Source organism: Gordionus sp. m RMFG-2023, chromosome 5 (assembly GCF_954871325.1).
Source record: "Gordionus sp. m RMFG-2023 chromosome 5, tfGorSpeb1-WG-v2, whole genome shotgun sequence".
Classification (NCBI taxonomy): domain Eukaryota; kingdom Metazoa; phylum Nematomorpha; class Gordioida; order Chordodea; family Parachordodidae; genus Gordionus; species Gordionus sp. m RMFG-2023.
In genome coordinates, this window is record NC_088779.1 from 17,708,128 (window position 1) to 17,735,097 (window position 26,970).

General features: G+C 26.6%; 1 protein-coding gene across 4 annotated transcripts; it reads right to left on the reverse strand.

Annotated features, from left to right (window-relative positions):
* Positions 1-1,681: 1,681 nt before the first annotated feature.
* On the reverse strand, positions 1,682-26,493 carry LOC135929646 (peroxisomal biogenesis factor 19-like). 4 transcript variants are annotated; one of them, XR_010572625.1, is made up of 8 exons: positions 26,175-26,206; positions 25,556-25,624; positions 21,321-21,596; positions 21,199-21,277; positions 21,063-21,146; positions 20,191-20,957; positions 16,055-16,118; positions 14,089-14,167 (listed from the first exon to the last, which is right to left on the reverse strand). XR_010572625.1 is itself a non-coding variant. In XM_065466326.1 (7 exons), the coding sequence occupies exons 1-7, from the start codon at positions 26,465-26,467 to the stop codon at positions 1,980-1,982; spliced, it is 663 nt and encodes a 220-aa protein (XP_065322398.1). In that variant the 5' UTR covers positions 26,468-26,493; the 3' UTR covers positions 1,682-1,979. The 4 variants fall into 4 exon arrangements, 3 of the variants coding, with proteins under 3 accessions (XP_065322398.1, XP_065322400.1, XP_065322399.1); XM_065466326.1 differs by lacking the exons at positions 16,055-16,118; positions 20,191-20,957; positions 21,063-21,146; positions 21,199-21,277; positions 21,321-21,596 and adding exons at positions 1,682-2,018; positions 2,059-2,232; positions 26,322-26,389; positions 26,431-26,493 and having other exon boundaries at positions 13,970-14,167; positions 25,581-25,624; positions 26,175-26,277; XM_065466328.1 differs by lacking the exons at positions 16,055-16,118; positions 20,191-20,957; positions 21,063-21,146; positions 21,199-21,277; positions 21,321-21,596 and adding exons at positions 13,868-13,927; positions 26,322-26,389; positions 26,431-26,493 and having other exon boundaries at positions 13,970-14,167; positions 25,581-25,624; positions 26,175-26,277.
* Positions 26,494-26,970: the final 477 nt, after the last annotated feature.

Consider the following 26,970-nt stretch of genomic DNA (forward strand, 5'->3'; position numbering starts at 1 on the left):
TAAAAAAAATAAAATTCGCGAATTTTTTTTTAAAATTCATAACTAGTGTTGCGTAATCGGCTAAAAACTACGCCTAAGCCTAAAAATTGGCTAAAATAAATTAGTCAAAAATTCTGCACCGATGTCTAGCATTAATTATTATTTTTTTATTTTAGTAAAACAATTTATTTTATTATTAACAAATAAACATGATTTAATATTTTTTTAAAAACTACGATTATGACAATTGTCACTTATCTATGGTACATCTTCACTAAATTTTATTTAAACTTGTTATTAATACTTATTTTAATCTATTTTCGTCAAAAAACTTTAAAAATAACAATTATGACTATTGTCACTTTTCTACGGTACATCTTCAGTAAATTTTTATTTAAACATGTTATCAATACTTATTTAAACATATTTTCGTCAAAAAACTTTAAAAATAACGATTATGACAATCGTCACTTCTCTTAGGTACATCTTCAATAAATTTTATTTAAACATGTTATCAATACTTATATTAGCTTATTTACGTTAAAAAACTATAAAAACTACGATTATGCCAATACTTATCTATGGTACATCTAATTTTATTTAAACATGTTATTAATACTTATTTTAACATATTTTAGTCAAAAAAAACTATAAAAATAACGATTATGACACTTTTCTAAGGTACATCTTCACTAAATTTAATTTAAACATGTTATCAATATTTATTTAAACATATTTTCGTCAAAAAAATTCAAAAAACTTTAAAAGTAACGATTATGACAATTGTCACTTTTGTATGGTACATCTTCACTAAAATTTTATTTAAACATGTTATCAATACTTATTTTAATCTATTTTCGTCAAAAAAACTTTAAAAATAACGATTATGACAATTGTCATTTTTCTACGGTACATCTTCACTAAATTTTTATTTAAACATTTTATCAATACTTATTTTAGCCTATTTACGTCAAAAAACTTTAAAAATAACGATCACTAAATTTTTATTTAAACATAATATCAATACTTATTTTAATCTATTTTCGTCAAAAAAAATGAAAAAATTTTAAAAATAATGATTATGACAATTGTCACTTTTCTACGGTACGTCTTCACTAAATTTTATTTAAATATATTATCAATACTTATTTTAACATATATTCGTCAAAAAACTTTAAAAATAACGATTATGACAATTGTCACATTAAAATATTATCCTTAAAAAGATCATATAAAATAACATCAAAAAAGTTTAATATAAATATTTTTAAAAAATTATTTAAAAAACACCTCATTAATAAAAAAATAAATAATTTTACATAATTGATAAAAAAAAATTATAAAAGATTGTTTTTTTATCTAATAAAATTTACAATAAAATTCCTCAATAAAAGATGTATTTACAAAGAAGATTGTGAAAATAACTAATCAATTATATTAAAAAGAATATTACATTTTTACAATAACAAGCATATTATTTTTTTTATTAAAAAAACATCAAATAAATAAATTTATTTTCATTTCAAAATATAAATAAAAAATATTAAATCATATCATGTTTATTTGTTGATAATAATAAAATATTTACATTAAATATAAATAAAAAATATTAAATCATATCATGTTTATTTGTTGATAATAATAAAATATTTACATTAAATATAAATATAATAAATTGTTTTACGAAAATAAATAATAATTAATGCTAGGCATCGATGCAGAATTTTTGACTAATTTATTTTAGCCAATTTTTAGGATTAGCCTAATTAGGTTTAGCCGATTTATTCACCTAAAATCTCGACCAAGCCGCTTTATAGTCGGCTAAAATTAGCCGATTACGCAACACTATTCATAACAATACAAAAAAATACTTTATTGAACATTATTTAATGCTATTAAAAATATAAGTTGTGAATTATAACAATTAGTAATCAAATGAGATTGGTTTACAATCATTTTTAATAAAACAATGACTTGAAGGGTGTTGAACAATTAATACATTATATGAGATCTTCAGGTGGAGGACCATATTCTTGCAACTAAGACATGTAAATTATATAAAATTAAATTTTTAAATACCTGTATAAATAACTGGAGGATTTTTTCATTTATAACTGAATCGGATGCGTTATTTGTATGTGAAAGTAGTTCAAAATACTTGACAATATCACTTATTAAATGGAATTGTTTTTGATAATTATCTAAAGTAAGTGTAGATAATAGACTTTTATGATTTTCAATCCAAACTGGAAACTAAAAATAATGTATTTTTATGTTTTTCAATTGAATTGCAGCGCTATAGTATAGTAAACATTAAATTCAAATACTTTATACTTATATAATATTATTTACAGAGTTGTTAACGTCATTTTTTAAAAGGAGCTGGATTCCGCTCCTAGTTATGATTAAAAGGAAGTGTCGCTTTTATATTTTTAAGAAAAATTATTCCAATATAGGATAAAATAAAATTTACAACAATATAATATTGCATTCTTATAAAATAAGAATATTTATGACAAAATTTATAATCAGGAACCCAAATCAAAACGAATATCCATTTGGAATCTGTTAAAAATAAAGGTCCAAGTTCGGTTTGTAAAAAATAATAATGTTAGTTCGGTTCGAACCTCTAAAAATCGGTTTGAACTTTTTTAAGTACAAACTTACATTAGAATTATGAATAGAGAAGCACATTTTTATTTATCAAAAATATGTATAAAGCCATTCCAAACCGAAGAACTTTATCGCCAAATTTACTTCCAAACAACAAACGATTTTTAACATAAGCTGATTTTTTAAATTACAAAATATTGTATAGAAAAAGGTACTAAAAAAGGAGCTACTTTAAAGCTAATATTATTTACTTATTAAAATATAAAAAGGATATAAAGTACTTACAGGACCAAATTATATTCAAATAGCCTATACAAGCAGAATAAGCAAACTTAAAATAATTCATCTAAAAGAAAGATAAGGCCTAATTCTTAAGTAGATTTTACTTTTATTAGAATATTATTCACTAAATAAGTTGGTCTGCATTGGGCGGGTTTCTATTCCGCCCATGCTTCGGAGGCGCGTGGTCGCGTTTTCTAAATTACATTGGGTAGGTGGATTAAAAAATTTCTTAAGTAATGGGCGGGCGTGAGTGGGTGAATTTTATTATTTTTCAGGTGAAATGAGTTGAACAGACCTCAATTTATTAAAAATAATAGTTTTATTTCATAATATTGCATATTTATTAAAAATAAATGAGAATAAATGAATAAAGAGCCAAACCATCCTTAAACATTAGTCGGGAGGGCGGGTTAAACAAAATTTATAAATAAATGGGCGAGTGGGCGGGTTAAAAAATTTCCCCAACGAGTGGGTGGGTTTTTTGGCTAAAAACCCCGGATCTAGTAAATATTTATTTCCATAATGATGATGATAAATAGTTAGGCGACTGGGGTTAGTCAAACCGATTTTTACAAAATTGGCTATATCTTCTGGTTTTTTTAGATAATATAAAAAATATATATGATTAGATACCAAAAACTATACTCTATAAAGGTGCCTTATAAAAAATTTTAAGAATATAATAATTTTTGTAAAATTTTATTTTTTGTAAAAAAGAAAATTTTGTCCAACAATCCCCAATAACGGAGTGAGGCAAACCACTTCAAGGAGCTTCCTAAACCATAGAATAATGTTATTGTTTTATTGTTCAAAATATCATACTTATAAATTGAAGCTAATTATAAATAAAAATTGAAAATTAATTTTGAATTTAATAAACATTTTGGATATAAAAAAATAAGGATCTTAAGGAAAGATTATGATTTCTTGGAATAATTCCTATATACCAATCATAAACAGTCATGAAATTGCCTTTTCAAGATTTTGAAATTTTTTTCATTATTAACTGCCATAATTGTAGTGTTGTTAATTTGCTTGGTCGTAAAATTTACGACCAAATTTTGTGCTCAGGCCGACCCGGGGTTCAGACCCGGGGTCCAGACTTACACCTTGGGGTTGGGCTCGGATAAATGAAAAGTAAAAAAAAAATATTTCATTTTCTAATCTTAAATTAAATCTTATTCTTCTTATCTTATTCATTCTAAATTAATAAAGCTTTTTTTATTATTATTTTCTTACCATTTTCTTTCTTTTGATAAAAAATTTATATGGTAAAATAAAAATATATGTAATAAATATTCAAAAAGAGTAGCCCATGCATGACGGATAAAAAAGTAAAATTTTATTTTAACACATATTGATATTGTAATTTAATGTGGAGGAGGACCAATATAAAAATTCAACGTCATTCATGCATGTATAAATAATAAAAAGAAATGTAAATTTATAATTTGTGATAAAATAATGGCCAATAAAAAGTTTTTCTTTATTATATTAAAGTTATATTCCCAATAATATATATGTCATAATTTTTAAAGGGATGTCAACTATCCAGGATCACCACGGGTTTTAAAGGTATAACTAATAAATTTGGGTTTTAAGTAGGTGTATACCGATATCACTTTTTGGAGGCCTATCCGATCCGATATTAAATTGATATCGACCGATTACCGATCCGATATCATATCTAATTTTTATGTCATTTATTTAAATATATTATAATGATCAGTTATAGTTTTTATTCAATTCTATTGCAATTCTAAAAGTATATAAAATATTTTTATTGTTAAATAACTTTTATATAAATAAGTAACATTAATCTATATATAATATATTATAATAATAGCCATATTCAAGAAATGAACGTTTTCGTATCTTGGTAATGTTAATTTTTTTTTGTATCAACTTTCATATCTTCATAACGTTAATTTTTTCACTTTCCTATCTCATAATGTTAAAATATTTTTTTTCCATCAACTTTCCTATCATTTTAATGTTAAATAAATCGAGGGCTATTATTATCTCGCTAATGTTAAAACTTTTTTTAAAATTTTTTTTATGGCAAAACAGAGATTCGAACTAGCGACCTATCGTTCGGAAGGCAAACGTTCTTACCATTGAGCCCCCCCCTTATATTTTGATATATTTGTGTATATATATGAAGCTTTATATACTTTGCGCATGCGCCTAATTTTGACGTAATTTTTGAATTTCTCACCAATATATTTTTACCGTTATTCAATTAATTATACCGCCAACAATATTGGAATCTCTTGAAATGACATTAGCTACCCATTTTTATCATGCTTCCTTCATTATTGATTAAAATTTCATAAAATTAATTATTAAAATTTAGATCTTATAACTATTCTTTAAATTATATTTAGCTATTTGACAAACAAAAATAAATCTCACAATACACCCTGACATTAGCTACCCACTTTTATCATGCTTCCTTCATTCTTGATTAAAATTTCATAAAGTAATTATTAAAATTTAGATCTTATAACTATTCTTTAAATTATATTTAGCTATTTGACAAACAAAAATAAATCTCACAATACACCCCAAACAATATTGGAATCTCTTAAAATGACATTAGCTACCCATTTTTATCATGCTTCCTTCATTCTTGATTAAAATTTCATAAAAGTAATTATTAAAATTTAGATCTTATAACTATTCTTTAAATTATATTTAGCTATTTGACAAACAAAAATAAATCTCACAATACACCCCAAACAATATTGGAATCTCTTAAAATGACATTAGCTACCCATTTTTATCATGCTTCCTTCATTCTTGATTAAAATTTCATAAAAGTAATTATTAAAATTTAGATCTTATGATCAGGCCGAGCCCAGGCCTGCAATAAAATTTGTTTTAGTTCAATGTCTGACTCATAGTTAATAATAAAAAAATTCCCAAGCCCAGCCCCATAATTCATTTAAAAATACAATCAGAATATGAAAGTCGCATAGGCCTTGGTTTTTTGATAAGGCCTGGCCATGTCTGCGAAAAAAAATTTCCCGGCCAATGTTATCTCTATTTTAAATTTTACTTAATATGATATCTATCACAATTTTAAATTTTATTCTAAAATCTAAATATAAAATTTAATTTAAGACATTGTTATTAAATTACAATAGAAATAAATGGAATATAAAATTAAATTTAAGAAATTGTTATTAAATTACAATAAAAAATAAATGAAAATTATATAAAAGTTGCATTGGACTTGGTTTTTTGATCAGGCCTGGCAATGTCTATATCCCATATTTAAAATTAAAAAATTTTCAAGAATCTCTATTTTAAATTTTACCCAGATATTTCTAATACCCTTAATGCTCGTGGGTTACATTGCAACAATTTTACCTCTTTTTCTCTTAAATTTTAATATTTTTATAAAATATATTAATAAAGCATATTTCGTATCATATACACCTAACTAATTAGTAATTACCCACAATAGAAATAAATGGAATATAAAATTAAATTTAAGACATTGTTATTAAATCAAAATAAAAAAAATGAAAATTTTATGAAAGTTGCATGGGACTTGGTTTTTTGATCAGGCCTGGCTATGTTTGTAAAAAAAATTTCAGACCAATGTCTATATCCCATATTTAAAATTAAATTTTCAAGGATCTCTATCTTAAATTTTAGCCAATATGATTTCTATCACAATTTAAATTTTGATATTTCTAATACCCTTATTGTTCACGTGTTACATTGTAACAATTTTACCTCTTTTTCTCCTAAATTTTAATATTTTTATAAAATATATTAATAAAGCATATTTAGTATCATATACACCTAACTTAATAATTACCCATCTACCCGTCATTCTAATTAAATTAAGTTAATTTTATAAAAAAAAGTTTCATATATATACAAATATATCAAAATATAATATTGAAGGGGGGGGGGGGGCTTAATGGAAAAAAGTTTGTCTTCCGAACGATAGGTTGCGAGTTCGAATCCCAGTGTTGCCATAAAAAATTTTTTACATTAACGAGATAATAATAGCTCTCAATTTATTTAACATTAAGATGATTGATAGGAAAGGTGATAGAAAAAAGATATTTTAACATTAGGAGATAGGAAAGTGAAAAAATTAACGTTAAGATGATAGGAAAGTTGATAGAAAAAAAATTAACATTACCAAGATACGAAAACGTTCATTTCTAGATTTAGGAATTTTTTTGTGTTACCAGTTATTTGAAAATAATATTTAATTTTTATTCTTTGTAACGTTAATAAATAGAATACTATGGAAAATAGACAATCTCCCAAACAATTAAAGGAAAGTATCCGCAAATTACGGAATCACATAAAATCCAAATATAATAATCCTAAATTAGTTTCATTAACTACAACTCATAATACTAATTCAAATTTATATCTCCCAATTGATTTATCAATTAAAACTGCTATGATTAGCGCATGCATAAGCCGTTTTCATCAAAAAATTAAACAAATCTTCCCTACCACTTACACTTCTATTTTGGGAAATAGAAAAAGATTAAACATAACAAAAGAAGTTTTATTTTCCAATAATTTAGATAAAATATTTTTATTTTAAGGAAAGTGGTCGTAAAGTGCGAAGTCATATAAAATCCAAGAAACCCAAACCTATAGTAGCTTTAGTACCTACACCTCAAAGTATTAATTTAAATAAACCTTTTCCTATTGATATATCAACTAAAACTGCTAGGATGCGGGCATGTGCTGCCCGTTTTCGTCTAAAGCTTAAACAGATTTTCCCCACCACCTATACATCTATTCTTAAAAATAGAAGTAATTTAACACATTTTAATACTAATGATATTCACTTAATAACTGAACATACTTGCGGGCCTATGAATATCATATGTCAATTTTGTTTTTCCATGAATTTCATAGCTGAGACGACCGACGGTAAATTCACACAGTGCTGTCATAAAGGGAAGGTTAACCTTACCCAAATACCATATCCTCCTTATTTAAAAAATCTTATATCAAACCCTCAAGATAAGTTACATAATAATTTTATGAAGAACATACGTTCTTATAATTCAGCAGTAGCTTTTGCATCGATGGGCGCAAAAATTTCGGAGCTTACAGGTAGTGGCCCTTATTGTTTCAAAGTGCACGGCCAAATATATCACCGCACATCTAATTTATACCCACCTTCTAATGCTTTGCCTACTTATGCCCAGTTATACGTGTTAGATACGACACAGGCTATAGATAAGCGTATAGACCATCCGGCAAATAGTAAATGTAATAAAGATATTATGAAGCAATTAGATCAGTTAATACGACAAATTAATCCCTATGCTCTTAGTTTTAAGACATTAGGTGAAGTCCATCAATCTGCATTAGAATTAGCAACTACTTCTAATACAAAACTCCCAACCATTAATATGATCTTTAAAGGAGATCGTTCTAGCGATCGACGCCGTTATAATTTACCATCTATGGATGACGTAGCTATGATTTTCAATAATGAAGATGGAGAGCCTCCTTTCAAAAGAGATATTAAAGTCTATCCTAAATCTAATGACAACGATCTCATTATTCTTAATGTATTGAGCCCAAATTTAGACCCCATGGTTTATCCTTTACTATTCCCTCATGGTGAACCTGGTTGGTCTCCTAATATGATCGCTGACAATTCTAACTAACAGGAGCTCTGGTAAATAATGATAGTATTTAGGGTGCTAATAAGAGATATTGTTTCATTAAAAAGAATATTCCCCGTCATTTTTGACGGGTTATCAACTAGTAAATAATAAACATATATAATATGAAATTTGAATAAAATTTTAAACAATATTTAACATTAATAAATCGAAGATTTCTTATTGGAAATACCAAAATTTACTTATTTATCAGAAATCAATTTACGTTTACGGCGATGTTAAGTTAACTGTCAAGTTAATTAATATCACCAAATTCACTAAAAAAAGATTCTGAAGAGATTATCGCAAACTTTTATAAACAGAATGTGCATAAAAATAACAATATGGCAGAATGATTAATTAATTATTATTATTAAAAAAATATGGATTTCGATTTTATTTATTAAAATAAATGACTATTAAAAACTTAAGAAATTGTTGAGAAAATTTTTGTTATTTTTTAAAAACTTCCTGTAATTTAACTTAAATAATTATTTTTTAAATGGTTCTTCAAACCAAATAACAAAACAAGATCCATATAATTGAGGTAATTACTAGTTTTTTATTTAATATTTCACACACAGCCTCTTGAACTCACATACGATATGATATATCAAAAAGGAAATTCGATCTATATCATAGTGTTGTTAATTTGCTTGGTCGTAAAATTTACGACCAAATTTTGTGCTCAGGCCGACCCGGGGTTCAGACCCGGGGTCCAGACCCGAGGTTCATATTATTTTTATATGTTAAATTTTTTATTCCGGAATCTAGACACGGGGTTCAGAACAGATATATGTAAAGTAAGATAAAATAAATCTCATATCTAATCTTAAATTAAATTAATATTATTATACCTTCTAAATTAATAATTCAAAGCTTTATTTTATTCTCTTTTTTCTTTTTTGTTTGTAAAATTAATTATAATAAATAACACATTTATTTAAAAAGTTATTTAACTTTAATTAAATAAAATAAACTATATAAATTGATTTAATTTTTTTTATAAATTGCAAATGTTTTATTTTATTTATTTTTCATTTCTTAGTTATAAATATAATATCGTCAATAGTTTTTCTTTTTTATTAATTTTAATGTCAGCTTATTAAGCTTGGTTTTAAAAAAATATTTTATTTTGATTTCGCGGCTTTGTCCACGTGAAAGAAACATGCATATATTTATATATATATATATATACTAAATGGGGGTGAAGTGCTAGTAGAAATAAATTTATTTTTAAAATTTGATTTAAATAAAAATATATACAATAGAATATAAAATACAATATTAATTATATTTATATAATTTTTTCATAAACACGAATCGAATGCATCTCATCTTGCTCGTGGATATAGACTCCAGCCTAAAAAATATTTAAAATATAAAAAATCCGGTCAGAAAGTTCGTATCTAATTCTGAACTAAGATCAGGATGGTATAGAAATAATCTATAAGCAAACCTACATAATAATTCATTTTTATTATTTCCAAGCCCTAAGAGTCTCCGATTAAAAATTTTTTAGTCATAAGCTGAGTTGCTTGCAGGATTTTCCTATTTAAGTTCGATATTATTGATAAATAATTTTAATTAAAATATTTGAAACAACATTATTTATGGAGTTCGACTCGAGTTAATGCTGGCTTATTTCTTATATAAATATTGCTAATTTAGATCGCAGTAATTTTATTAGACCCACCTCGGGTTTGGGATTTACACAACCAAGACCAACCAATTAAACAACACCCATATCGATATTTTGTGTTAATAAAAATATACCTGACCCCCCCCCCCACCAGGACCTATACCCGCCCTGTATGAGTGATCATTATTATTATCATTACAAAAAAATATTTTTATTTCCATATAAAAAATATTAATTTTCACCCCCCCCCCCACTTTCACCCCCCCCCCTACCCCATCCACCTCCAAAACCAAGTCATTCATACCCATCAAGATAAAAAATGAATACTTTCAATCTAAAGATATTTAGTTTAGAAGATTATATTTTACCCATATATCGATATTTTGTTTTGATAAATTATTCCTGACCCCCCAAGACCTAGTAGACCCGCCCTGCCCTCTTTCAGTCATTATTATTATTGCAATAAAAAATATTTAATTATTAACTTGTTTATTAAATCGTTACACGACACGACCCCGGGTCTGAACCCCGGGTCTGTGCTCAGAGCTGGTTTGGTCGATTTTTTAGACCCAAACCCCGGGTCTGGTTTTATACAACCAACCAATTAACAACACTACATAATTGACGTGTATGGTTTAGCAAGCCCCGCTAGTTCTAAATTGACAAATCATGATCGAAATAATATTTATATATAATAAATACTCATTCCCAAATTATAGAATAGTGTTCAAACTTTGCTACAAAATTTAATATACTTATAAATGATTAAATATTTTAATAAAAATTAAAATTCTGTAATGTAAAAATCTTTTAAGAATTTCATCAAATAATAAATTATTTCAAAAGATTTTTTGCCTATATATGTAAACTAATAAAAACTATATTAGGATAAAATATCCTTCTGGGGGTTTACCTAACCCCAGTCATAAGATTAAGTGGTTTGCCGGGGTTTACCTAACCCCAGTCTCCCCTATCTAATAATTACATTATCATAATTTCCTTCTTAATTAATTTAAAAATTCTTTGATTAAAAATTAAAGATAAAAAGTTGTTTAATAAACTCATAAAGATATGATGCAATATCAAACTATTTTATCTTTTATCATATAAAATACCCAAATCATATAATACTTAATTTGACTTAAAATTAATTTATAATATATTATTTTAAAAAAATCAACTTGTTCACTTCAATCGTATCAGAGGCCATTTAATAGTTAAAAAATATCAGTTTTATATTAAAAACGAAAAATCGCGTGCACAAAAAATACATTGTGTTTGGAAGGATATACTGTATGGTTGTCTTTGAAAATAACCTATTTATTATTAATTGCACATTATAAATAATATCTAATTTATAAATGCCAACTTAACTTTTAATCCTAACTAGTCTATATGATCAATGTAAACTGCTAGAATTTTTAAAATTATTTATTTAGTTTAAAAATCATAAACATCATTATAAAAAAATATATATTTTATTATTTTATAACATAAATCAAATTAATTTTTATTAAATATATAAAAAATTTAATAATATCGGCCGATGACCGATATTTCAAAAGGCCAAAAAATCGGCAAGATACGATTTAAAATATCGGTACAACCCTACTTTAATTAATAGGGTATTTACCAAGGATCTTAAAGACTTTAATAAAAGATTTTTAAATTATTCATTTTAGAAAATATTAATGAATTATAGTTCTTGCAAATTAAAGCATTTTCTTTTGCATAATATATCAAATAACCAGTTTAAATGGTAACGTGCACATTGGTATGTTTTTTGTAAGTGCGAATATTTTTTATCGGATCGGATCGGGCCGATATTCACCCATTTTAAAATATCAGTTATCGGCCATTATTATAAAATTTCCGATCCGATCTGATAAAAAATAGCGTTTTTAACAAAAATATAATATTATAATTTAAAAAGGTTATATTTAAAAAACTAGTGTTGTAAACGAACGCGTTTAAAATGAACGCGTTCGTGAACGAAGTTCGTTTTTTTGAAAAAAGGTGATGAACGGCGTTCCTTTTTTTTGACGAACTTTGAACGTGAACGCGTTCCTTTTCCTTGATGAACGCGTTCAATTTTACGTTCGTTCAATTTTATAAACACTTTTTATTTTTATTTATTTAAAAAATTAATATTAATCCGCATTTTTTAACAAAAAAGTCTTATATTTTTATTTATTTGAAAAATTAATATTTAATCCAATTTTTTAACAAAAAAGTCTTATATTTTTTAATCAGCTGTTTTTACTTTTTCCTCTTTCATATTGCAATTAACGTACCATAACGTGCTACTGCTAGAGAAGATAAGATTAAAGTTTATTAATTTGAATATTTTATATTTTATTTAATAGATTAGCATTTGCATGGATATAAATATTTCATCATCAGATTCTGAAAATCAAAATTCAATATTAGATGAATTAGAATTACCATGGCCCAAATATCAAAAATATTTCACTGTTTTAAAATCAAAAGGTAATTCAATAGTTACCAAATGTAAAATGTGTCCAAAAAGTATTATATCAGTGTCAACATCTTCAAGCTCCAATTTAAAAAGACATCTGATTGTAACATTAATTATTTTATATTATATAATATGTATAACTATATAGCCAGTTAATAATTTATTTTAATTGTTCTAAGTAAAAATAATTACATAATATATATATAGTTAATTATAATAAGGCATTTTAATATTAGTATTTAAGAAAAAAAATTTATAAATTTATTTTTTTATCATGGCTAATATATTGTGTTGAAAAATATAAGGCATTTATTTATATTCAATTAAATTTAAAAAAAATTTATAAAATTTTGAACGCATGAACGCGTTCCTTTTTTTGAATTTGAACGTGAACGCGTTCGATTTTTGTCAATGAACGTTGAACGCGTTCGATTTTTTTAAAAATGTTTACAGCACTATAAAAAACCATTTATTTAATATTTTTTTAATAATTAATAAACATTCTGCCAATTGTTATTTTTTTGCACATTCTGTTTATAAAAGTGTGCGATAAACTCTTCAGAATCTGTTTCTAGTGAAGCTGGTGAACAATCCCCATAGCCGCAGGCTTACCTCTGATAAATTAGAAATTTTGGTATTTCTAAAAAGAAATCTTGATATATTAATTTTAAATATATTTTTATTACTTATTGTGTAAATAGATTAATGTTATTAATTATTATAAAAATAAGTGATTTACCAATAAAAATAATATACTTTTAGAATTGCAATTGAATTGAATATAAACTATAACTGATCACTATAATATATTTAAATGACATGTTATGGTATAGTTAAATTATAGATGTTATACTAACAAAAAGTATATAAAATTAAAACCATTGATTAGATATGATATCGGATCGGTAATCGGATATCAATTTAATATCGGATAGGATCGGCCTCCAAAAAGTGGTATCGATACACCCCTAGTTTTTTGAGTTAAAAGCAAAATAAATTTTTTTTCACAGTTTTTTAAATAATGCCATTTCAATTTAAGCAATAAAATGTTTTTTTAGAATAAAAAAGCTAAACACTTCTGCTAAATTTGTAAGCACTATAATAAATTTGGTTATGAATAGTCCGATAAGAATATATTTGAATAATATATGGGGCAATTAAAAATGAACCGAAAGCAAATTACAATTCATTCCAATATTTTAATATTGCTAAATAATTTTTATACAATTAAATTAAGGAAACGGAGGAGCGACGCTATTAACAACTCTGAAATTTGCATTTTATAGAAATCAAATTATTAAAATATACCTTTTCCTTCATCAATTTAAATGGTGGGTACAAAGTATCTTTTGATATCACAAACTCCTTTATCATATTTTCAATGAGTTTATGAGCAGAGCTAGTTGACCTAGAGCTATTTTCATCTTGTTGCATAACTAATTTTATTTGATCAACCATTTCAGCAATACATGAACCATCATCGTTATTTTGTGTTAAAATATTCTCCTAAATATTTAAACAAAATTAAATAGGTACATTATTTTAAATATTGCATAATAAAAATTTTGTTATATAGCTAAAAAAAATAGGAAATGTTTGAAACAAAAAAGAAAAAGGGTCAATGGCGTAGCAATGACCTAAAGCTGTAATTTTTTCCTGAGGTGCATAATTAAAAAAAATTGTGACCTGCTACATTTTTGACAATATATATATAGCTTTTAAATCAAGTGTCCTTTTAAGGAGCGACTTTTTTAAAAAAATAGTGTTACATCCATCTAAATAATATTGAAAAGGGAAACTCTAAGACTAAAAAGGCACCAAGATCCTGGGTTAGATTTAAATACAAGAAATTGGGTTAGCACATTGAAAAAATGATTTTTTTTATTTTACACAATTTATAAAATTATTAACCCATTAATGGTTAATTGTAAATCTATTCACCTCATATATATCATTTTTAAATGTGATAGTTATCCGTTAAGTATCGCAATACTTGATTTAATACCTTGTGAAATTTTAATGTATCGTAGTCTTGCTCTGATACTTATTACGTGTCGATATAAAAAAATCAATATATTTTATGTTAAATCTTAGATTTAGACTCACTGGTGATTAATTTTAAAGAATAATTCTACCTTCGTCAGAACACATCAATTATTAAATTAATTAATTTGGGTTAATTACAAAATATACGAGACAGACAGGCCCGTCCTTAAGCCTGGGTGCATGGTCGGGGATATCGAATTGGTTAAATCTCCAAGACAAAAATTCTTAAACCAAATCCTAGCTTGAAATTTTAAAGCTAAAAATAAACAATTGTTTTGTCCTAATCCCAGGGGCATTTTAATTATCATTTAAAAGAACCAAATATATCTCGATTTTATTTTTTAGATTTTCTAAGTCTTGCTTGAATTTTTGAAAAAATATAAAGAAATAACTTAAGCTTGAGTTTAACTCAAATTTTTAGAAAATTTACTTAAGTTCAGCCAAAATTTAATTAGCTAAATAAATTTTGAAAAGGCATAAAATCAAAATGTAGAATCGGAACCACTAAAACAAGACTTGGAAATATTTTATAAGCCCTGCCAAATTGATATTAATAAGCAAGTCTGAATTATATGTAAATCAACCAGCAATACACCAAAAACATCATGGAGTTGCCTAGACTACCCAAAAAAAAGCAAATGATGAGAATTATATACTATGTAAAAAAATGAATTTTGAAAAATAAATTATAAAAGAATACAATATAGAAAAAAATTTGATATTTTTTATTTTATATATTTTTCTTATCTCTTATTGCCTGTTTAGAGCCACATAATTGCAATTTAATTATGTGAATAGATAAATTTTATTTAAATTCTGTTTTAAAATAAAATATCTTCCCTGTTAAATTTGATTGAATCCCAAAAAATCCTAAACCATATATGGGCAAAGGCATTATGTGACTGAATAATTTTATAGTGATTTTATATTATTTATAAAAAAATCTTAAGAATTTGTCAGGGACCGAGTGAACCAGGATGAACCTCTAAACCGTTATAAAACTTTATAAATATCTGAACCATAACCGTATTTTTTACATTCATTTCCATGTAGTGTATTACATATTATTTTTTACATTCATTTCCATGTAGTGTATTACATATTTTACCATATCTGCTATTTACAATTATTACATGATAAAAATATTAGTTTAATATCCTTAAGAAGTGTGTATTAATTTTTCACTATGACTTAATCCATAATCATTTACTGCTTCATATAGTGTCGCAGTTGTTAAATAAAATACTGCGAAGAATGTCAATCAATATATTTTGTTGTTATTTTAATTTTTTTTTATGAAATGATCATTATACTATTCTTGGATTTTAAGTGAAAAATAAAATATACCGGAAAGAAAATTCTAAATTTTTGTGTTGTAATTTTGTTGGGGTGTTGTTAGTGGTGCCAGTGACTTCAGGATCGGAAGTTTGGAATAATTCGGTTATAAAAGGTTAAAAAAAAAAAATTGTATATAATTATGTGTATAAAAATTTTAGCGAAGCAAAGTATTTATATTTTTGGAATAAGGATTTACCATGAGTTTTATTAACGAAAAATATTTATATTTTTGGAATATGGATTTTGGGATGATTTTATATTAATTATTACTATTTTTAAAGTAATAATGAAGTTAGTAAACATATTTTTATACCCTATTTATAAGTGAAGAATGAAGTTAGTAAACAAATTTTTATACCCCATTTTAAAGAGAAAAATTGAACATTTTTTATTGTTACTTTGTAACCTTAAAAGAAATTAAGAATATGGGATATATATTTATGATTAAATTAATTTAAAATACAATTATTATTATTGTAATATGAACTACCTCATTTTAAAGAAGGTGTTGTAAGCAAGAAAATTTAGTATCATAAGAATGAACTAAAAATAAAATAAAGAAATATAAATTTTAAAGGCGAGTAAAATTCATAGAATATATCAATTGAATTTTAATCTTATTTTAAAGAAGGTTGTAGGCAAGTAAATTTTTGTATCATAAAAACGAACTAAAAATAAAATAAAGAAATTTAAATTTTAAAGGCGAGTTGGATTCATAAATTTTTTTAGTATCTTAAAAATGAACTAAAAATGCCGGGGTGTCCTAATGGGTTATTGAAAACAGAAGGACGAAGAGAGGACGCAAGTTCAATCCTGATAAAGAGCATAAAAATTTTCAGGATTTTCTTCGATGACTGTTGTGTAAAGATATATGGCAAGATGAATTTCGGAACTTAGAGATGACACCCCGGTCACCGACAGGCCTGGACAGCCGGGTACTAAGGATACTTGTCTAATAAACAAAATGAAGGAAACAAATGAAAATATGAATATGAAAGCTAGGGCGTTCCCTGCGACGCGCAGGGTGTAGACCTCCATCCTGTGAAAAGTAAAATAAAGGTCAAGGCAAAGAAGACAAGATTAGCAAGTTTGAATATTGGGACACTTAAAGGTATGACGAGAGAATTGGCATCAATATTGAACAAGAGAAAATTGATATAGCGTGCATACAAGAGACGAAATGGAAAGGACAGAAGACTTTTATGATTGGAGATGGGAATAAATTGTACTATAATGGAATTGTTAGCAATAGGAACGGTATCGGCATCATCCTCAGTCAAGATCAAACCTCCTCAGTCGTAGAAGTCAACAGGATCTCTAATAGACTAATAAGATAAAACTCTGCATTGGTCAATCAATACTACACTTTCAGTATATGCTCCTAAAACGGGTTGCAAGGAAGAAGAGAAAGATGACTTTAGAGCTATCCTTGATGAAGCCGTAATGGAAATCCCTAAGGATGACCTAGTCATAATTGGTGGTGACTTAAATGCGCATGTGGGGAAAGCAAGAGATAGCTACAAAAGGCATCATGGTGGTTTTGGATACGGAGAAAGAAATGATGAAGGAGAGCACGTACTGAAATTTGCGCAAGCCTTCGATCTTGCCTTAACCAACACCTACTATAGGAAAAAAGATAGTCATTTAATAACATATGAAAGTGGTACTAGGAAAACACAGATAGATTACATGCTAATCTCTCGCAGAAGATTAAAAGATGTAATAGACTGCAAAGTCATCCCAGGAGAAGATATCGCCGCGCAACACAAGCTACTAATCATGGATTTACAAATCTCAAATAAATCCACTCAAAATAAGATAAAACTGGAACCATGCATCAAATGGGGCAAATTAAAAACAATGACAGATGCCTTTGCAATCAATGCAAACATTGAAACAATAAATTGCTCACAAGTCAGTGAAAAAATATGGACAGACCTTTCATCCAGATTAATAGACACTGCAAAATCGACGCTAGGCTTGACAAGAGGAGGCAACAAATCACACAAAGAACTATGGTGGTGGAATCAAGAGGTACAAACCACTATACAGGAGAAAAAAGCCCTTTATAAAATATGGTACAAATCCAAAAATGCAGATGACAAGTCAAGATACAAAAAATCCAAGAGATTAGCTACAAAGGCGGTGGCTAGGGCCAAATCTATGGCATACGATGACATGTACGAAGATCTACATACCAAAGAAGGGCAAAATAAAATATACAGATTAGCCAAACAGCGAGAAAAGAACTCAAGGGATATGCACGGAGCTCCGAAAGTAATCAAAAATAAAGATGGGAAATTGATAATGAAGGAAAAAGAAATAATGAATAGATGGAAAGAATATTTTCAGGAGCTTCTCAACTTTAATCCCCAGATACTATATCTAGGTGAACACTCCCCATGTCAACACCTTGTACAACCAATAACAGAACAGGAAATAATCACATGCCTCAAGCATATGAAAAACAACAAAGCTAGGGGTCCAGATGATATTCCAATAGAAAACCTTAAAGTACTAGGAGATGATGGAATCTCTCACAAATCTGTACAATAAAATACTTGGAAATGAAGAGGTTCCCCAAAAATGGAGGCAGAGCTATCTAGTTCCTATCTTCAAAAATAAAGGGTATCCACACAATTGTCAAAATTACAGGGGCATAAAACTAATGTCACACTGTCTAAAACTATACGAAAAAATAATAGAAAAAAGATTAAGAGACATAATCGAAATAGCTCAGTTTGGCTTTATGCCTGGAAGATCGACAACTGATGCTATCAACGCAATTAAGCAAATGAGTGAAAAATACAGGAAAAAGAACAAAAAGCTATACATGGTCTTTCTCGATCTAGAAAAGGCCTTCGATAGAATCCCAAGAAAACTTATCTGGTGGGCGCTACGCCATAAAAAGGTTCCTGAAAAATATATAAGAATAATACAGGATATGTATATGGGCCATAACAATGGTCCGTAGCACAACAGGTACTTTAGCAGGATTCACAATAGCCGAAGGAGTTCATCAAGGGTCGGCTCTCAGCCCACTTCTCTTCATTACAGTAATAGATGTATTAGCACTCAAACAGTCCCGTGGAATATGATATTTGCAGATGATATTGTGATACCTGCCGAATCCAATGATGCAATGAAAGAAAGATTGGTGAGTTGGATAAATATCCTAGAAAAGCACGGACTAAAAGTAAATAGAGAAAAGACGGAGTATATGGTGATATGAGGAGATGAAACAGAGAGTATTGATATAAATGAATGGCAGATATCGGCAATTGAAAGCTGCAAATATTTGGGCTCCACTATACAAACAAACGGCACAATAGAAAAAGAGATAAAGAGTAAAATTAATCAAGGGCGGTTAAAGTGGAGATCTTTATCTGGGCTATTCGACAAAAGAATCCCACACAAATTAAAGGGAAAAATTTACAGTTCCATAATACAACCAACTATTCTATATAGTTCGGAAACATGGCCAACCAAAGAATCAGACGAGATAAGCCTACAAACTATGGAGATGAGAATGCTAAGGATGATTTCTGGGGTAACAAGAAAGGAGAAAGTGCGCAGTACAAGAATACTAAGTAGTTTCAAGGTTGTGCCCATTAAGACTAACTTAAAGGTAAACAGACTTAGGTTGTATGGGCACACAATGAGAAGGCCTATGAACTACATAGGAAATAAGGTTGAGAGTTTGGAAGTGATGGGCAAACGTAAAAGAGGAAGGCCAAAACTTCAATGGGGTCATAAAGTTAGAGCCAATATAAAGAAGTAATAAAGTGGAGAGAGATGTTGAAGGAGCTTACCACCAGGAACGGTGAAAGCTAAAGAGAGAAAAAGATGAACTAAAAATAAAATAAAGAAATTTAAATTTTAAGGGCGAGTTGGATTCATAAAATATATATCAATTTGGTAACTTAGAAGGTTGAAAGAGAAGGTTTTAATTTTAATATGAAAATAAACATAATATTTTTGATAAAATTTTTAAAGAGTTTTTGGTCATAAAGTTTGGGATATAATTGATTATGTATTTATGATATTATTTGTAACTAGTTGATAACCCGTCAAAAATGACGGGGAATATTCTTTTTAATGAAACAATATCTCTTATTAGCACCCTAAATACTATCATTATATACCAGAGCTCCTGTTAGTCAGAATTGTCAGCGATCATATTAGGAGACCAACCAGGTTCACCATGAGGGAATAGTAAAGGATAAACCATGGGGTCTAAATTTGGGCTCAATACATTAAGAATAATAAGATCGTTGTCATTAGATTTAGGATAGACTTTAATATCTCTTTTGAAAGGAGGCTCTCCATCTTCATTATTGAAAATCATAGCTACGTCATCCATAGATGGTAAATTATAACGGCGTCGATCGCTAGAACGATCTCCTTTAAAGATCATATTAATGGTTGGGAGTTTTGTATTAGAAGTAGTTGCTAATTTTAATGCAGATTGATGGACTTCACCTAATGTCTTAAAACTAAGAGTATAGGGATTAATTTGTCGTATTAACTGATCTAATTGCTTCATAATATCTATATTACATTTACTATTTGCCGGATGGTGTATACGCTTATCTATAGCCTGTGTCGTATCTAACACTTATAACTGGGCATAAGTAGGCAAAGCATTAGAAGGTACCCACCTGGTGATATATATGGCCGTGCACTTTGAAACAATAAGGGCCACTACCAGTAAGCTCCGAAATTTTTGCGCCCATCGATGCAAAAGCTACTGCTGAATTATAAGAACGTATGTTCTTCATAAAATTATTATGTAACTTATCTTGAGGGTTTGATATAAGATTTTTCAAATAAGGAGGATATGGTATTTGGGTAAGGTTAACCTTCCCTTTATGACAGCACTGTGTGAATTTACCGTTGTTCGGTCTCTCAGCTATGAAATTCATGGGAAAACAAAATTGACATATAATATTCATAGGCCCGCAAGTATGTTCAGTTATTAAGTGATTATCATTAGTATTAAAATGTGTTAAATTACTTCTATTTTTAGGAATAGATGTATAGGTGGTGGGAAAAATCTGTTTAAGCTTTAGACGAAAACGGGCAGCACATGCCCCGCATCCTAGCAGTTTTAGTTGATATATCAATAGGAAAAGGTTTATTTAAATTAATACTTTGAGGTGTAGGTACTAAAGCTACTATAGGTTTGGGTTTCTTGGATTTTATATGACTTGGCACTTTACGACCACTTTCCTTAAAATAAAAATATTTTATCTAAATTATTGGAAAATAAAACTTCTTTTGTTATGTTTAATCTTTTTCTATTTCCCAAAATAGAAGTGTAAGTGGTAGGAAAGATTTGTTTAATTTTTTGATGAAAACGGCTTATGCATGCGCGAATCATCGCAGTTTTAATTGATAAATCAATTGGGAGATATAAATTTTAATTAGGATTATGAGTTGTAGTTAATGAAACTAATTTAGGATTATTATATTTGGATTTTATGTGATTCCGTAATTTGCGGATACTTTCCTTTGATTGTTTGGGAGATTGTCTATTTTCCATAGTATTCTATTTATTAACGTTACAAAGAATAAAAATTAAATATTATTTTCAAATAACTGGTAACACAAAAAAATTCCTAAATCTAGAAATGAACGTTTTCGTATCTTGGTTATGTTAATTTTTTTTCTATCAACTTTCCTATCATCTTAACGTTAATTTTTTCACTTTCCTATCTCCTAATGTTAAAATATTTTTTTTCTATCAACTTTCCTATCATCTTAATGTTAAATAAATCTAGAGCTATTATTATCTCGTTAATGTAAAAATTTTTTACGGCAACACTGGGATTCGAACTAGCAACCTATCGTTCGGAAGAACTGAAATAACATATATAAAAGTCATAATTCATTTAAAAATACAATCAGAATATGAAAGTCGCATAGGCCTTGGTTTTTTGATAAGGCCTGGCCATGTCTGCGAAAAAAAATTTCCCGGCCAATGTCATCTCTATTTTAAATTTTACTTAATATGATATCTATCACAATTTTAAATTTTATTCTAAAATCTAAATATAAAATTAAATTTAAGACATTGTTATTAAATTACAATAGAAATAAATGGAATATAAAATTAAATTTAAGAAATTGTTATAAAATTACAATAAAAAATAAATGAAAATTTTATAAAAGTTGCATGGGACTTGGTTTTTTGATCAGGCCTGGCTATGTCTGCAAAAATAAATATCAGTTCTATTTTAAATTTTACCCAGATATTTCTAATACCCTTAATGCTCGTGGGTTACATTGCAACAATTTTACCTCTTTTTCTCTTAAATTTTAATATTTTTATAAAATATATTAATAAAGCATATTTCGTATCATATACACCTAACTAATTAGTAATTACCCACAATAGAAATAAATGGAATATAAAATTAAATTTAAGACATTGTTATTAAATCAAAATAAAAAAAATGAAAATTTTATGAAAGTTGCATGGGACTTGGTTTTTTGATCAGGCCTGGCTATGTTTGTAAAAAAATTTTCAGACCAATGTCTATATCCCATTATTAAAATTAAATTTTCAAGGATCTCTATTTTAAATTTTAGCCAATATGATTTCTATCACAATTTAAATTTTGATATTTCTAATATCCTCTTAATGTTCACGTGTTACATTGCAACAATTTTACCTCTTTTTCTCCTAAATTTTAATATTTTTATAAAATATATTAATAAAGCATATTTAGTATCATATACACCTAACTAAATAATTACCCATCAACCCCATCATTCTGATTAAATTAAGTTAATTTTATAAAAAAAAGTTTCATATATATACAAATATATCAAAATATAATATTGAAGAGGGGGGGGGCTCAATGGAGAGAACGTTTGCCTTCCGAACGATAGGTCGCGAGTTCGAATCCCTATTTTCCCATAAAAAAATTTTTAAAAAAAAATTTTAACATTAGCGAGATAATAATAGCCCTCGATTTATTTAACATTAAGATGATAGGAAAGTTGATAGAAAAAAAAAATTTTAACCTTAGGAGATAGGAAAGTGAAAAAATTAACGTTACGATGATAGGAAAGTTGATAGAAAAAAATTAACATTACCAAGATACGAAAACGTTCATTTCTTGATTACGGCTATTATATATATATAGATAATATGTGTTATTCATTATATATTTATTTTTTAATAAAGAAATGTACCGAGGTAGTGACCAAGGTATAGTAATTTGAAGAAAGACACCGTGGTGTCGAGTAATCTGTGCAATACTAGGAATGTGTGGAGAGATTGTTCGTTTTTCTTTATAACTCATTAAATATTTAATCTAATTTTGGCAGGTTTTTATTTTAAGGATTTGTTAACCACAGATTCTAATTAAAGAGATCAGGAGGAGAAGAGTTCAGTGACATGTATTTTTTTTATTTTTAACAAAGTTAATTGAGCTGAAAATGACATTTTTATGGTTTTTTCCCCTCCCTCCCCGTCTTTGTATTTTTTTCCACACATTTAATTTTTTTAAAATAATTGTAAATTAAACCGCGGCAAAAGAAAAAAGAAAAGAAAACGAAAGTTTCGTTATCTGCTTAATTATTTAATTAATTCTTGGAAGGAGGAATAATTGAATTGCACATGTTCGGTAATCTTTTTAAAAAAAAATAAAAGTTTAATCTTTGTGGGTAAATGCCGTGGTTGAAATTTGATTATATTCTTTATATTATGTATATTTTTAAATAGATACTTCAAAAAAAATATCCCCCCCCCCTTTTATATTATTTTGTTTATTATGTATATTTTTATTGTTAACATTTTTATTGACCTCTTTCAATTAAAATAAAAAAAGAAACGCTTATCGAGTCAATTTATTTCAAATTTATGAAATTCACCAAAAATTAAACAATTTATCAGGCTTGAATTTCATAAATTGTTTAAAATAAAATTAACTTAGAATGGTACAATTTTTTTAAATCCAAGTCAAATTATAAGAATTTCGGTTATATTTGTTTAATTTCTTTGAATGGACATTATTATTGATCATTCATCAATAAATCTAAAGAACAAAATGTAATTATTTTCTCATAATATCGGTTTATTTAAAGTGTGATATTATGTATTATTTTGAGGATCTTTGTCAAATAGAAAATACCATGGTCAATAGAACAATTCAAAGTCGATAAATGACAAAATAAATGACCATTGTCCATAAACTAAGATAATGGATAAATATGAAGATCGATAACTTTCAACTTCATAGAATGACTAGGCTTGTGAGGAGTGGGCGTTGTTCAATAAAATACTGCAAAGAATAATATTTTTTAATGAACGTCAATCAATATATTTGGTTGTTATTTGAATTTTTTTTTTATGAAATGATCATTATATTTTTCCTGGATTTTAAGTGAAAAATAAAATATATATTACTGAGAAGAAAATTCTAAATTTTTGTGTTGTAATTTTTGTTGGGATTTTGTGATATAGTATTCGAGCATTCTTATTTCCTATATTTTAATATTCAAAATAACTAAATAACCAATTTTTGATTTAGTTGTATTTAATTAATCAAAAAATTATCAATTTTTATATATTGGGAATCAAAGAAATTTGAATTCCCAAAATTATATAAACTTGCTCATATAGTATTTGGTTCCTGTCCTAATTGGCATTTTTTTTATTATTGTATTGGGATATATTTTGTTTTTTTTTGTAAATTCATTATATGTATTTTTATTACGCGCAATAATCTGGTTTGTTAAACTTAGCGCATTGATTTGTTTTGGGATTGTAAGACTCACAATGAGTCATGTTATTCGGATTTGTAAGAATTATTCTTTTATTTATATTATTTTCATCTATAAAATAGCCGTTTTGTGGCATATTAAGGAGAATTAGTTTTTTATTTATTTTTAAATTCATAAAAATATTCCAAAAATATTCTGAAATTGTAGAAAATGGATATTCTCATAGGCACAATGCAATAGTTCCCTCAACACAAGTCTGTTAAAAGGGCTTTTTTGGGGCTAAAATTTGTGTTATCGCCACAATGAAAAAATATAAATCCACTTATATTAGAAAATATATCACATCTACATTCAAAATATTTAGAAATGAGTTATGATTCTTATATTTTTTTTTATATATTATTTATAGATACTTATAATAAAAATAAATTAATTTCATCTATTTTATAAATAAACAATATTATTATTAATTTAAAATGATGGCAAAAATTAATTTTTATAATTAAAATGATTAAAGATGGTGTTGCTTCGATAAAAATAATTTAGAAAAAAATTTGTAATCATAATGAACCTTTTAGCTTACCCAAATTAAGCTTTACAAATTTTTTCTTAAGAACCGTAACCTAACCATTATAATTTTTTGCATCTGAACCGTAACCAAACTGAACTGTTATAAATAAAGGTTCAGATCCCTGGAATTTGTTATTACTAAAGAATATTTTTATTATAAAATATAGAGATATTAATAGTAATCTAAAAAGATATATTATATACATTTTGTGGAATCATTAATTTTTACTATTTTAGGCCATATTTCCTGTGATTCAAATTCTTCTTTTATTCCTATATAAAATTTAAAACTAAAATAGTATGTAAATTTTAAAAAAATTAACAAAATAAATTGCATGATTTATTTTTTTTTATATATAATTTTGCATTAAGATTAAATTAGAAATATTATTTTTAATGAAACAAAACCAATTGCCAAAAATATTTTAGAGAAATATATTTTAAATAATTTTTATTAAAAGAATAAAATGATAAAAAAAATTACAAATGAAGTGTATGCTGAAAATTTAATAATAGATAAATACGGTTGCTAATATCTTTAGATATCTATAAATATGTATATCTCAAAATTGGTAATAGTTAATTTTTTATGGATAAACATGTTGTTGATAAATTTGTTCAGACTGGATCAACAATTTATTGAGCATTAAATTGACTAGATAGCTAGTTTTATTAACATAGAAAGAGAATTATGCATTAAAATTTTACACCTTCTTATGCCAATTCCGATATATACACATTTATATCGGAATCATTTTAATATTAGTATATCCCTATAGGTAAATTGATCTTATAAGTTTTTCGTTATTTAAAGCACATTTACCTTGATTTCCCAATGTTTTATACTTATAGAAATTTGAAAATATATCCATTTTTTCGTCGTTTACAATATTTTTAAAAATTTGTTCATATTCTATCAAAGAAGGCTAAAAATATTAACATGATGAAATAAAAAAATAATAAAATATACGTCTTTAAATTCATGTGTTTCCTCTCTTTCGAATTTTTTGTGATTATTAAAAAATTCTTGTAGGGTATCTTATGTGAATTTTAAATCAAATTTTAAGATTATAATATACCTTCCAAAATTATATCTAACTCATCATCCTTTTTCATTTTAAAATTTTAATACCGAATAATATCATCTAGCATAAAAAGTGTAATATACTTGACAGGTGTCAAACATACAGATTAACATATATGAATTTTTTTTCAACAACTTTGTACTTCCTTAAGAAAGATAAATGTAGATACCAAAAAAGCAGAAATTTAATTTATTTACAAAAAATATCTAGATATTTAAGAGGTTTGCCGGCTCAGCCTGTAACCCGGCCCATAAATAATTTAAAATTCCAAAACGGGCATAAAAACTTTTAAAAATGTAGATCCAGTTCTGACTGAAATTTATAAATATTAGGTTAAACAAGACCAATTAATCAAAAATTACTGTTTAATATGACAGAAAAAAAAACTCAGCTCGAAAAATAATTATTTTAAAGGAATTTTGGCCGTTGAAAATGAATTTAAAATGATCCAAACTTAATACTTTGTAGTCTCCAATATAAATACCGAGTTCGGCGGGGGGGGGGGGGGGAGGGGTTAACAATCTGAAATTTATT